Source organism: Pygoscelis adeliae, unplaced genomic scaffold (genome assembly GCF_000699105.1).
Source record: "Pygoscelis adeliae isolate BGI_AS28 unplaced genomic scaffold, ASM69910v1 Scaffold87, whole genome shotgun sequence".
In the NCBI taxonomy this organism is placed as follows: Eukaryota; Metazoa; Chordata; class Aves; order Sphenisciformes; family Spheniscidae; genus Pygoscelis; species Pygoscelis adeliae.
This window is the reverse complement of record NW_008825098.1, coordinates 4,809,825-4,823,197: the sequence shown is the minus strand read 5'-3', so window position 1 is coordinate 4,823,197 and position 13,373 is coordinate 4,809,825. Positions and strand designations below refer to the sequence as shown.

General features: G+C 43.0%; 1 protein-coding gene across 1 annotated transcript; it reads left to right on the top strand.

Moving 5' to 3' along the window:
* The first annotated feature begins 1,705 nt into the window (after window positions 1-1,705).
* Window positions 1,706-13,367, top strand: ETNPPL (ethanolamine-phosphate phospho-lyase). Its single transcript, XM_009327064.1, has 12 exons — window positions 1,706-1,819; window positions 1,990-2,149; window positions 3,007-3,081; window positions 4,855-4,948; window positions 5,936-6,052; window positions 7,805-7,887; window positions 8,414-8,639; window positions 9,532-9,686; window positions 10,443-10,532; window positions 10,744-10,874; window positions 11,754-11,809; window positions 12,680-13,367. The coding sequence occupies exons 1-12, from the start codon at window positions 1,765-1,767 to the stop codon at window positions 12,809-12,811; spliced, it is 1,374 nt and encodes a 457-aa protein (XP_009325339.1). The 5' UTR covers window positions 1,706-1,764; the 3' UTR covers window positions 12,812-13,367.
* Window positions 13,368-13,373: the final 6 nt, after the last annotated feature.

Sequence of the window (13,373 nt, the reverse complement as noted above, 5' to 3'; positions counted from 1 at the left end):
TGCGGGGCAGCGGGCACAGCCCCGCCGGCAGACGGTCCCCGCGGCCGGGGACCGCGGGGCAAGGGCAAGACCTGTCGGCCCTTCAGCTTGCCGGATCTTTGGGCCGCTTCGTTAAGACACAGCACATCAAACGCTGCTTGACTTTTTTAACAGGTCAAAGCCAGCGACCGGGATGTGGTACCCAGGTGTATTTCTGAAATGCTGCCGTGCAGGGGTTTTTTGTGAATAAAGTGCACGCTCCTGAAAAATAGGCGTGTCTGTTAAATGCAGCTGAGGAGATTTCTTAAGCCGAGTCTAACTGGGGGAAATTCAGGAAGGCTGCCTGCAGCTTGTCACCTGAGCAATAGCCCTGGCTGTGCGCGTATCTGATCCCGCTGTATTGCAATATTGTAGTATTTCATCCTTCTTCAGTAGGTGTCGCCAAGTGAAAAATAACTGTTAAATAATTGTTAAAACCAGCACTGGCTATTTGCTGACTGCATCCTAAATGTGTGGAATGTATAGAAAGCTTACTAAAGATCCATAAAAGCCATGGCTTCGTAAAGCGTGCACATCAACCTCTCTTTAGGGGCCAGCTCAATGTTAAGGGACTCTTGCCTGTGCAAGGATTATAGGATTGGGCTGTGTTGAGTGAACAAAAAGAAACTTTCACAGAAAGGACTGACACCTAACAGAAGAAAAAACTGTAGTCAGGAAATGGCTGCGGCTGCTGCTGTGCACTGCTTTTAAAGTGGACCAGAGGAATAGCCGGAGATGTCAGAAAAGATCTATGCGACGGGGCTAGAAACTATGAGAAAGTAAACGACTCTGCTTTCTAGGAGTCACATTTGGGCTTTACAAGTTCGTAATCTCAATTTACCTGACACTAGGGATGCATTAGCAGCACTGTCTGAGTTACCTGGAAACGACTGTGTTTATCTGAGGTCATATAAACTTACTAAAAGTTCAGAAGACTTTCCCTCTGCTCAGTAATATTGTTCAACATAATTACATAGCTGGCATGTTCTCCGTGGGCGGGGGGGAGGAAGGAAAAAAAGGAGTGTTTAGAGAGTATTTTGAATAATTTTACAAGGAGCCAGAGTTTTGCTGGAAGCTAGTGTGATTTAGGTGTTTATAAAAAGCCGCTTTTAAAGATTTTATCCAAAGCAGTCAGGATGAGATACTGAGATTTTTAGGACCTGCTCGGCACCTCTGAAAATAAAGCCTGCAAGGCATTACTCTTTTGTTCTTGAATGTGACCTCTACATGGTACAGTCATCCATTGCGTAATGAATTTTTGGCTATAGTATAAAACAATGCTTAACAACTTAGTTTTATTCCCTGGGAGTTAATTGGCCATACATGTTCATAAGGCATGTAAACAAACAGAGCTACAGCCTAGAAACGCAGCAGGACGTATAAGGACCTGGAACGACTTTGCAGTCACTGTGCTTGTGTGAATCTGCTTGCAGGCAGAGTCATGCTTTGAAAAACGCCCTTATTAAGGACCTGCTTCTGTTCCCACTGTGCCTGGGCAGGTACACGGCGGCTGTTTTTGATTTCAGCAAGAGCCCTGCTTGACCACCATCTGAACCACTCACCAGCTCTTTGCAGAGGGAGGCAGTTGTCTCCAGAGCTGCAAAAGATCAACCCCCTGAAAACTCAGAGGGGGAAAAACTGAGAAAACTAAAATGGTGTTATTTTACACTTCTTTTTTTTAGGCCTTCCTGCAAAGTTTTCTTTGCCAAGGACCCTCTGAAGATAGTGCGTGCTCAGGGCCAATACATGTTTGATGAGAAAGGAGAAAAATACTTAGACTGTATCAACAACGTTGCACATGGTAAGCAGTTTAACTTGTAAGACTGCTTCTATTCCTTCATTTCTAATAGGGATCAGAACACACTTCTTCCAAGTGATGATGTTCACAGTGCTTCTCTGAATCTCCTTCTGTGGTTCAATAACTGACTGCTTGCTAGTAATAACTAAGAAAATAATTATTTTCTTCTTTAGTTGGCCACAGCCATCCATACGTGATAAAGGCTGCAACAAAACAGATGGAACTGCTCAATACAAATTCCCGGTTCCTGCATGACAACCTTGTTCAGTATGCGCAACGTCTCACAGCCACCCTGCCCGAGAAACTCTCTGTTTGCTATTTTGTTAACTCTGGGTATGTCCGAATATTTTTTTTTCCATTATGACTATTTTGCTCCTGTTTGAGATGGACACTCAGAACAGCTTGGTCTAAATCTTACTAAGTAGGACAAAAATATTTCCAGTACTGATGGAAGGATCCTTCCCATTTGCAGCTGTCATATTTAGTGTGATGGCTCAATGCAAGAGAGCCAAAACATGAAACTGGTCTGCTGAATGCTATGCAAAAAAGGGGGGAAAGGGAAAGAAAAGCAAATTAGACTGCAAATTGGTGAACGTTATGTACAGATTGATGAATGCTATCTGTAAATTGACATATGACCTTGAAAACGAGTAGTCTTCTTTAGACGGTCCCTTTAGTCTGTGATCGCTTGTGTTTCCAGAACAGACAACCTGCAGGGACTTGAGCAGAGGGGCTGCTACAGGTCAGGCTGGAAGTTTGAGTCTTCGTCCGGGGAGTAAATTTGTGTTCTCTGCTGCCTGATAGTGCAAGTGCTGAGGAGGACGGAGCTGTCGTGGAGGGTGGGAGACGGGGCTGGCACGCTGTTGTTTTTCGAGGGTTTGCGGCTGCATTGCGCTCTCAGCTGCAAAACGGTCTCATTTGTACCACGAGGAGGTAAATGTCTACAAGCAAACTGGGGGAGGGAAAGAAAGCATCTCTTTGTTTGCTGTTTATACAAAGAGCTGTTTTTTCTTTGCTCTCTTACATGGCATTTACAGTCTCAACCTTAGCATTGTAATCTGTGTAGTAACAGAGCCTGCTGTGTTGATTTATTATATCCATTAGTCCCATGCCTCCTCTTCTGTGTCAGAATACCATTTTAATTGGAAGCGCTTCCTCACTATTTTGCGGCTGTATCTGTTATTATGCAGGTCTGAAGCAAATGATCTTGCTTTACGACTGGCTCGGCAGTACCATGGGCACCAAGATGTGATCACCCTTGAAAAGTAAGTACATAGAGTAACTTATGTGAATGCAGCCAGCAACTCGTGCCATTACTTCGGAAGCGGCTTTGCAGCAGTCCCCTGCCGTTTGTACTCTACTGCCTGCTGAAAGAAAAGCTTTGTTGCTTTCATACTAGAACAGGTCAGGAAATCCCTTTTCCACATTTGGATAAACACAAGCTTTGAAGATCTCTGAAAAATAAGCTTGTCAGTCACCCCAGAAGGTCAATCACCTGTAACAGGGCATTTCCCACAGAGACTCCCAAAGCAATTCAGGCCAGAGACTTGAATGTTGGTTTTCAACATCAGTGAGTGGTCTGGCCACTGGGCTGCTCTGGAAAAGGGTTTTCTGTTTGTCACGGTCTGCTGGACATGTTTCTTTTTGTACAAATAAATATTCAGTGGTCAAGAAGAAAGATCCTGTAGCTCTGCAACAGTGCTGCACTGATGCTCAGCTCTCTTCCAGTGAACACAAGTACGCACACAAAACCAAACAGCTTCAAAATCAGGAGGCGCTGAGAGGGCTGTCAGCCATGGGGAAGGTGGCCGACCACATCTCTGGGTTTCCCTATCCTGGATGCAGCAGTAGGGTTGGTTATGCTGCTGTAGGGCTGGATCTTCTTCTCAGGTTGTGACTAGAATGTCCAGCCAGAGCAACTGCAAGAGCACGTGTCTCTATCTGAACGGCACAAAGCTTGTTTGACTCAGCCATGCTCAGATCCCTGTTAGCCCTCCTTGACTCATGTGGCCAAAATCTGGAGCCACTGAGAGTAGCTTCTGTCAGGAGAGGCTGAGGATGGAGCTGGCTCTGTCACTGTTGCACTGCAATGTCTTGTCTTCCTGAACGCCACAGGGTATTTCTTTGCCCAGGTCCCAAGGCTCTGTAGGCTTTTGCCATAGCTACCATCCCAGTCAGGGTGGGCTTTCTGTCCTTTCTTTGTGTCTATTGGCAGGTTTTGTTGACTGGCTAGTAGAAAGGTGTAACGAAGACAAAGGAGTTCAAAAACATCCTCTCTACCCTGTGTGTGTGCTACTATGAGATTGTGACATGTCTTTGATTTGGTTCGAGGTTCCCTTTGCTTCAAGTTTATGGCTGAATGAAAGTGTTTATTCCCTGAATGAAGCTGCTACACGCTTTAGGTTCAAAAGGCGCTGTTTCCTCATTTCTAAATCAAATTGGCCCCAGCAGTAACCAGCTTTAGCACTCTCTGCAATATAAAGCTTTTATATTCAAACAATATTCATCCTTACCCTGAAAGTGGCTTCTGCCAAACAGTGTAGCCTGTAGGGCCTTCAGGGCAGGTAGCGGTGTACTGCTGCTGCATAAGATCCCCACCTACCGATGCAATGCACGCTCTTGAGAGTCTTTGCAATGGTGTTGGGGTCTAGCTTGCAAAGCTTGGGGTGGCCAGCGTGGGGCCCACAGGCTGGAAATGAGGAAGCTGGACCCACCCTTCAGCTGCTATGTAAGGCCACTAGGGCAGCCACCTTAGAGGCGGTGCGGTCCAGGGGACATCATCGTGGTCTGTCCCCATGCTGGCACTTGATTTTATGCAAGAAAAAACCCCTCCTGGTTCCAGTCTTGCTAGTGAATTAAAGTCAACAGCAATTTCATATTGCCTTTGAGAGAAAGACTGGGATCAAGATCCCTTCACAAACAGTGCTACTGTGTTGCAGATACAGTTGCTTATTCTGGATTATTTATGGGCACAGCTGTAAATTTAGCTCTTCTGTACGTTTGGTGAAAAGTGACTTCGATATTTAACATTTATGCAGTGCTTACCATGGCCATGTTACATCTCTGATTGACATCAGTCCCTATAAATTTAATCAGCTGGGAAAGGACAGCAAGAAGGAGTTTGTGCATGTGGTAAGTGTGGGTTTTTGCTTTTTGTCATTTTTATGCCTGTTATGCAGCATATAGAATTACCCACTTCTGGTGTAAATATTCTTTCATTCTGTTTTGCTGATGCTAGAGTACATACACCTGGCTGTTTGTCAGTGGATTAAATAGAGCAAAACTGTTTGCTTTTAGATTTCTAAGAGGGCATTCAGCTGTGAGGCTGATGTCCTTCGTAGTGCTACAAGTTTCCTGAGTCACTGCACTGTATAGTTAAACAGTTTGAAGAAATTAGCCAATATCTGTTGTGTTGGTTTGGCTAACGATATGCAGGGCTTCCAAAAACTGGAAAGGCAGACCCCACAAGTTCACGCAGGTCTGGGTATAGAGCTCACGGGTGTCCAACGGAACGGGATACTGTTTGATTTTCAGCCTGAACTTGTGTATCTTAGAAAGTCAAAAATCATTCTCAGCCCACAGATGTACACCAAGCAGGTCTTTCTTACCTAGACTTCCTTGCGTTAACCACGCTGCCAAAGTAGTATCCACCTTTTTATACCACTTCCTTTCTCTTATTTACTGAACCCCTCCCAACACCGTTTGTAGAGGCTTGAAGGTCATACAGATTTGTACCGTGACTAGGACGCTGGGAGGGAAGTGACGGACTGGAAAACCCCATTCTCCAGTTGCAGAAATGGATCTTTCTGCAAGAATCTGAAATAAGATGATGGATGAAGACTCAGTATTGTGTCTTGGGGGAGAGGAGGGATGGTCTTGAAAGGTGGATGAGGTAGACAATGGCTCTTTCAACAGTTGTGTCCAGTAATGTTGAACACATCACAGGGCTGGACTGAATTTAAGCTCCTGTAAGCATTTTTGCAATTCCATGCAGAAATTCCAGCTGAACTAACTCCTATTATCTATCTGTGCGGAAAGACAGAAATGCAGAGCGATAGAGAAGAAAGTAAATGTTTCATAGAAGGATGGGCTTTAAAAAAAAAAAATCGGTCTTTTCAGGCTCCTTCTCCAGATATCTACAGAGGGAAATACAGGGAAGACGACCCAGATCCAGCAAGTGCTTATGCTGAAGAGGTGAAAAAGATTATTGAAGAAACGCAGAAGAATGGACGCAAGGTGTGTGTTTTGTGCTCTAGAAATGCTGAGGCTTCATCTATTAAGTGTGGCATGGGGGCATGAAACAGGCAACTAAGGACATGTTTCTTTACTCAGTTTCCCTTGCTTCCCTCTGCCCTTCATTTTTTCTATGGTGGGTTCTGTGTTCAAAATGGGCCATTTTTCTACCTGATGCTCTTATCATAATTTTTCTAGGCATCAATGAAAGGATCAATAATACAGTTGTAAATAAGCAGATACAACTAAAGCAGTTTAATTTCCTATTTTATGCATTGAATCAGTAGATTGTAAATATCTTAGGGCAAGCTTTGAGGTCAGCTGAGAAACTACATCACAAATTCTAGCAAGGATATATAAAAGTCTTCAAGACACGGAGAAAATATGCTAGATAAAATCTTGATACTACCTTTCTGAGTCTAGTAGCTTAAGATAACTTTGGAGTCATCTAAAAAGGGGAACATTTCAATCATATACAATATGACCTGGATAAAAACAGACAATTTCTGAACAGGCTTGCCTAAAACGTGTGTTAATGTTTTGTATGATGGCGTTTTGAGACATGTAGGGCATGATCCAAAGCCCACTGAAGTCACAGAAGACTTCACTGGAGATTGGAACAACATGTTCCCTTCTAGTCCAATGGACTTACATCACTCTTCTTTTAGTTTCTTCATCAACTTTTTTTTATTCTTTACTAACGGATAGTTTTGTTTTTTTCTTCCCTTGTTTCCTTTCTTTTGCATATTTCTTAGGTTTTGGTGACATAGACCTGTGGCAGGACAAGTTGTGCTAAAGGCTAAGCCTCACATGCTATGGGAAGCTTCGTACTCTTTGGCCGTAGCATGCCTCTTCAAATATAGTGTACGGTTCTTTACACGTTACTACTCGGCCTTGTTTCCAGGAAGACTGCACCAGCCCAGAGAGACCTCTTGATGCTCAGGGAGGGGTTCACAAGTGGTGTGGGGATGCAATCCCTTAAATAGCAGACTTATGCTGAGACTTTGGGGTAATATCGTATCTCTGCTGCATAGACCTCTGCTGTTGACAAGAAACGAATTTTGATATTCTGGTGTATCTGATCCACTGCTCTTACCCTTACTGACTTAAAATAACTTTCTTTTTCATTCCTAGCAACTGGAATTATTTCACCTGTAGAATTTTTCTCCTCTTTTGTCAAGTGCCTCATGCTGACATTTTACTTGTGTAGTTATTTGTGTTAGGCAGGGGTGCCCAAAGCGTAGCCTCAGGTCATCTTACAGTTCAGCTTCTACCCACCTCTACCTGGTGTTCAGGACTGAACAAAAAAGCGGATCACCACATGTACCCGTTACCGGGGAGCCTTGGCGTTAAGCAAGTTTCATTAACCTCTTGGGGAAAATGGCAAACACTGTTGTGCATCTCCTGTGAATTGAAATTTGTAAATAAATTTACATAGCTCCCAGGAGCCTGCTCCAACATCCACTGACACCAGTAAGTGTCTTCCACTTCCACAGCTGTAGAACTAGGGCTTAACGGAAGTCCTTGTATTCCCGTCAGGTTGCAAAGGTGGCCCTGGCTACTGCAAATTTGGGCACCCCAGATTACAAAATGAATAAATTCTTTAGCCATAGCTGTTCTCAAGAGCCCTCAGTTGTCCAACCTATTGCGTGATTAAATTAAGGCACATATTTAAACATTTATTTCTAGACTGTTAGATGTTTGCGCAAAGGCAAGCAGATGAACACAGTTCTCACCTGAGTTTGTTTTTTGTAGATTGCTGCCTTCATAGCAGAATCCATGCAGAGCTGTGGAGGCCAAGTAATTCCACCTGTGGGCTATTTCCAGAAAGTGGCAGAGTACGTACATCACTTCAAAAGGGCATAACTGGAAAATTAACCAAAGAAACAGGTTTTTCACTATAGGCTTATCCAATCAATTCAGCTTTCACCCTCTCTTGTTCTTGGCTATCTGTGGTTCCTTTCTACTTTTTGAAGAGTATGATTCTACTTCTATTTTTTTATGGAACATCAGCTGACTAATTGTTTTTAGCTGGATAATTATCTTTCCTTTTCTATCTTTAATCCTCAGGCCATAAGTTTGATGGAAGATGAAGTTGAACCATCGTAGATATAACGCTGCAGTACCATTACAGTACCCCTATTTTGCATCAAAACATCAGATTTTTTTCTTAACATTTAGCAAACTAAAAATTTTGTCAATTGAAATAGCTATAGCTGTGTTTCAGCAGCCACATTCTTTTTTTTTTTCCTAACCTGGTCTTACACTGGAGAATTTCTGTAGTACAAACTCCCTTGTCCTAGATTGCCTACCCGAGATGTGTACTGCAGCACTAGTCATTCAAGCTATTCTGTTTGTTTTCAGGTACGTGCGTGAGGCAGGTGGAGTGTTCATAGCTGATGAGGTCCAGGTTGGCTTTGGCAGAGTTGGGAAGCATTTTTGGGCATTCCAGCTGCAAGGCGAAGACTTTGTGCCTGACATTGTTACCATGGGAAAGCCCATTGGCAATGGCCACCCTATGTCTTGTGTGGTCACAACAAGGGAAATCGCTGAAAGTTTTGGTGCCTCCGGACTGGAGTATTTCAATACAGTAAGTTCGTAGGTGAAGGTTTGCCTTTTTTTCTTTTGGTCTGCATTTAGCAGTTAGAAGTTGTTCAGCTGATTCAGCTAACATCTGCATCCATCACTGCATCACATTACTAAGAGCTCGAGTCAACCGCAGTCTAATATCTAAAAGCAAGTGGAGAGGCTTTGAAATATGCTCTGTACCAAGTGGTATATCTTAATATGGACCAGCACTAGCTCTCTGGCAAGTCACGCATCTCGGTTCACATCCATACAGATAAATTCTTCCTTACTTCTCTCTCTCTCTTCCCACCCCCCGCCTCTGAAATGCTGACCATGTAAAATTTCATTTTCTAGGATAGGCGCTGTGCTGGTGGGGCTCATGTCCTGGCAGGCCTTGCTCTGCAGTTGTCGCCTAACAAAACAGTGACCCTTTACCAAAGGAAACATTTGAGCTGCATGCATGCCGCAGAGGAGCAGCTTTCTTCTTGTTTACCGAGTCCTCTTTCTGCTCCTGTGACTGAGCCTTCTTCCCAGCTACAATGAATCCCCCTGCTTTCAATGGAGTTTATACTCTCCAGTTCAAGAAGTATCAGATCTATCACCCACTGCTCTTCACAGGAGCATTTTGCCTGCACATGCAATCAGCAAACCATGAGAGCAGCTTGAACGCTTCAGCTGTGAAATCTTCAAATTACAGAAGCCTGAAGCAGAGGAAGAGGGAGCCCTCCCTTGGGCCTCTTACACTGCCCAAAGCGTGGGGGACAGTGCTCCACAGCCTGCATGGCACAAAATCCCCCCCTCTTCAAGCTTTCCTCATGACATGCCAAGCAGGAGAGGGCAAGTGAAAACTACATGGATAGGCACAGATGAATGTTCCTGACGGGTTTTGTTTTCCTATTTGTCTTTGCTATCAGTTTGGAGGCAATCCAGTGTCTTGTGCTATTGGTTTGGCTGTGCTGGAGGTAATAGAAAAAGAAGATCTCCAAGGAAATGCTACACGTGTAGGAAATTACCTCCTGGAGTTGCTGGCTGAGCAAAAGGAGAAACACCCCTTAGTGGGAGATATCAGGTGGGTGCCTTACAGCAACGTCAGAGAAGAAAAATAACTGTGCTAGAAAAATCAACAAGTTTGGAATGAGGGAAACGCAGAAACATTATGTCATGTTTATGCTACACCTCTTTTTTGAAATGGACTACCCAAAACTGATACTGTAAGGCAATATGTTTTTCAAAAAAGTTGTCCATCCATCTGCTTAGTTAGGTATAAGTGTAGCCACTAGAAAAGCTCTGGGAGAGAGTAGGAGAAAGAGCCATCTGCGTGCAATAGCCCAGTTGTCAGCACGCTGTTGGGATGATGGACACCTTGTTCGAACATCTGGTCCATTTCATTTGGAGATGTTAGTGTGGGTTTTCCTCATCTCATCTTACTACCATGATAACTGCCTTCAGGTTTTGGCAGGGGGGTTGGGTTGTGGGGGTTTTTTAGTTCTTGGTTTTGGTTATTTGTCTTCCACAGCTCCCTGGCTTGAGGTTTGCAGGATAAGAGAGAAAGAAAATTATTCTGTCATTCTTAACTGGCCACGTAGCCTTAATGAGCCAGCTAAATTTATGTATCCAGAAATATCTGTTATCCCACTCGATCGTCTGAAGTAGCCAGTGCCAAAAGACAACCAAAGAGAAAGTCTCCTCTCTTTCCTGTTCCTTCCCCACTTGCGCCCCAGGGAAGGGAACTGCAGTTGTTAGAAACAGGTTTTGCATTTGCAGCAGAAGGCTTGGGTTACCGATGCTGGATTTCACTTGTCTGTATCTTTTTTCTCTACTCCAGGGGTGTTGGATTGTTTGTTGGAGTGGATCTGGTGAAAGATCAACAAAAGCGAACACCAGCCACAGCTGAAGCCCTTCACCTTATTTACAAGTAAATGGTTTTTAAAGACTATGTGCAGTGATCAAACACTCCTAATATTCCCCAGCAGTTAGTCATTAATCTCAGCTTAGATTTGTCTAGCTTTTGATAACATGGTACTAGAAAAAGAAAAGTTTCAAAATCTAACTCAGCCTGAAGGGTCTGACAGGACACAATATAGTTTTATACCTGTGTCTAACACAGATGTTTCCTCTTTCCACAGGCTGAAAGAGCATCAAATCCTTCTTAGTGCAGATGGACCCCACAGAAATATACTAAAATTTAAACCACCAATGTGTTTCACAATGGAAGATGCAAAACACGTAGTGGAGACAATTGATGCACTTCTCACAGGTATGTATGCTTTAGTGCTCAAAGGAGTACTCTTCTTTGTTCATTTCCAGATGATCCGTTAGAAACACCAGCCACCATAATCTAGGCCGTTACATGCAAGGGAAAGTAATCAATTACATTTCTTACCACTTGTCCAAACTGCTGTTCTTAATGCCAATTATTATAAACAAATAAAAAGTCCCATATGTACTTCATCCAAACTTTTAGGCAAAATCCTGCTCTTGATCCTTTCTGTCACAGACTCGGTGTTACTACTCATTTCTGGTCACATATGCTATATGTTAAGGAGCGAATATATTAATTCAGTACAGGCCTGAAAGGCACTGGTGAAACTTTCCATAATGTGCTCTACCTTTTTTTTTTCTTTTTTTTCTTTTAACTGGCGAACTGGAACATGATTGTCTCACTCAAATTTAGCCTGAAGGTTTTCAGGCTCTATTTATCTTCTACCTGGGAACCAATCCAGGGGAAAATAACGTCAGGTATACTATTAGCATAAGGACTCTCCAAGCCCATGCTACATTGAATGCTCCCGTCTCTTGAGATTATAACAACTGGAGTTAGACTAGCACGAACCTGCTGGACAAAGGCAGAATTCAGCTCTGAAAGGTCTATCTGAATCCCCATGCTACAGCCAAGCTGCTAATTTCGTTCTTTTCTCTAAACACCTCCAAGCTACACAGTCCTGATACATTAATCACGTTGCCTCAGAAAAATGTTTTAGGAAGTATTCATCATTCTTCAGTTATTATTCTGTGTGACAAATGCCCAGAGGAATAGCTGATTAGGTATTTTTTTACTTCAGCCAGCTGTTAAATTGACTGTATGCTTACTTACCCCTGGTTCTTTCTAATTTAATTATTTTATTACCTTTTTTAGAAATGGAAGAGGCAACTGGAATGAAGACAGAAAATAATGCACAGTGTAAAAGAAAAGTATGTTTTGAATTTTTTTTAACTGTTACTCAGATAGGTGTTTGGCAAAGCAAGTATAAATTACTTCGGTAGAGCACACCTTCATTTTTGGTGGTGTGAGTGGTTCTGTGCCTTGAAACTGAGCTCAGACTGTAACCCGCTACTAGAAACCTGAGAGGATTGTGTTACTGGGGCAAATCTAAAAAGAGCTGAGTAATCAGACCTACAACGAGAAACATGTTCTAGACAAGCCCCTCGTTTTGTCTGTCTTATGTGCAAACAAGACCAACCAGACTTGGGGCTGTGCAAAATTGCGAGCTCAGCAGTCAACAATTTTACTAGTTCTAGGTATTGCGTGCTACTGATGGTCATTTGGCTTTCTAAGCAAGCCTTCAGCCTGGAAAGTGTCCCAAGTTTTCAGGGGGTTCCAAGGATTTCGTTTCCACCGTAGCTCTTTGAGTATGAATGCCTGACATGCATCTAAATTAGGACTTCTTGGGTTGCAGCCCCAACTTCGGATAAATCAATATAATTTCTCACACCCTTAAAAACACGTCACCCGCTGTGTTGTAGGAAAGCTTGCTGAGCTGTCCCTTGGTGAGTTTTCCAGTGATGCTGCAAATGGTGAGAAGGCAAAAGCTCAGTTGTCTAGGGATGTAGTAATTAAGGCAGAGACCCCATGGATTATTGGCTATCTAGGTTATCCTAGATTCGGAGCGCAAGCCTCCTCTTACAGACATTTGTACACATTCGGTTCAATTTCTTTCAAAGCTAGAAGCTGTGCCACTAAAAGAGGACAGTCAGGCAGAGCTGCCTAATGGGAACCAAGTCCAATGGCTGCCTGTTGGAAGACATGCACGTGCTTTCACTGACATTTCATTTCTGTTTCAGACAACTGAAGAGAGTTCTCAACCAGGAGGTGCAAATGAAAGCATCGGCCACATGAATGGAGCTGCCTGCAGACAAGAAAATAGGCTTTATTCTAAAAAACGCTCAGTGCCAAGTAAAAGAATAAGAACATGAAGAGGGAAAGTTCCTTCATTCAGTTTGAATTTGTGTCCGGCTTGCTTTTGAGATGAAGAGTGCAATAGCCCGAGTCCTAGGATCTGTTTGAAGCCTAGTCCTAGCTTCCATAAACTGGCTGAATTCCTATTAGCTTCAGTAGGAGTTTAAAATACCTTTTCAGATACATGAGAACTGCACCATGTGGCTTGAAATCTAGATGTGATGGAACAGACCAGTGATACACAAATACTTTGGTGCTGATGGCAGGCTTGACATAGGTGCACAAACTCAGTGAAAACTGTGGATTTACCTGTATTACACAGAATCTGAATTGCTTAACCACCATACAAGCAAATGCCAATCCTATTAAGTTTAAAATTATATGTTTAACATGCTATTTTTACAATATTTTAAATTTCAATATGTAATATTGAGATAATTACTTCCCATGTTTTAATGGCTGAGTTCACAAAACAATGCTCGAGAGAGAAATCATTATTATCTTCCAGTGTAACTTAGGTCCTATGGACCATATTCCCAGCTGATGTAAATTGGTGTAGCTTTGTTAATGTAAACGACG

Bases quoted from the DNA above. Each gene is read 5' to 3' on its own strand.
- ETNPPL (XM_009327064.1), top strand. From the start codon at position 1,765: ATGTTTGATGAGAAAGGAGAAAAATACTTAGACTGTATCAACAACGTT. The intron at 4,949-5,935 runs GTAAGTGTGGGT...CGGTCTTTTCAG, and splicing joins AGAAGGAGTTTGTGCATGTG to GCTCCTTCTCCAGATATCTA. The intron at 10,875-11,753 runs GTATGTATGCTT...TACCTTTTTTAG, and splicing joins AATTGATGCACTTCTCACAG to AAATGGAAGAGGCAACTGGA.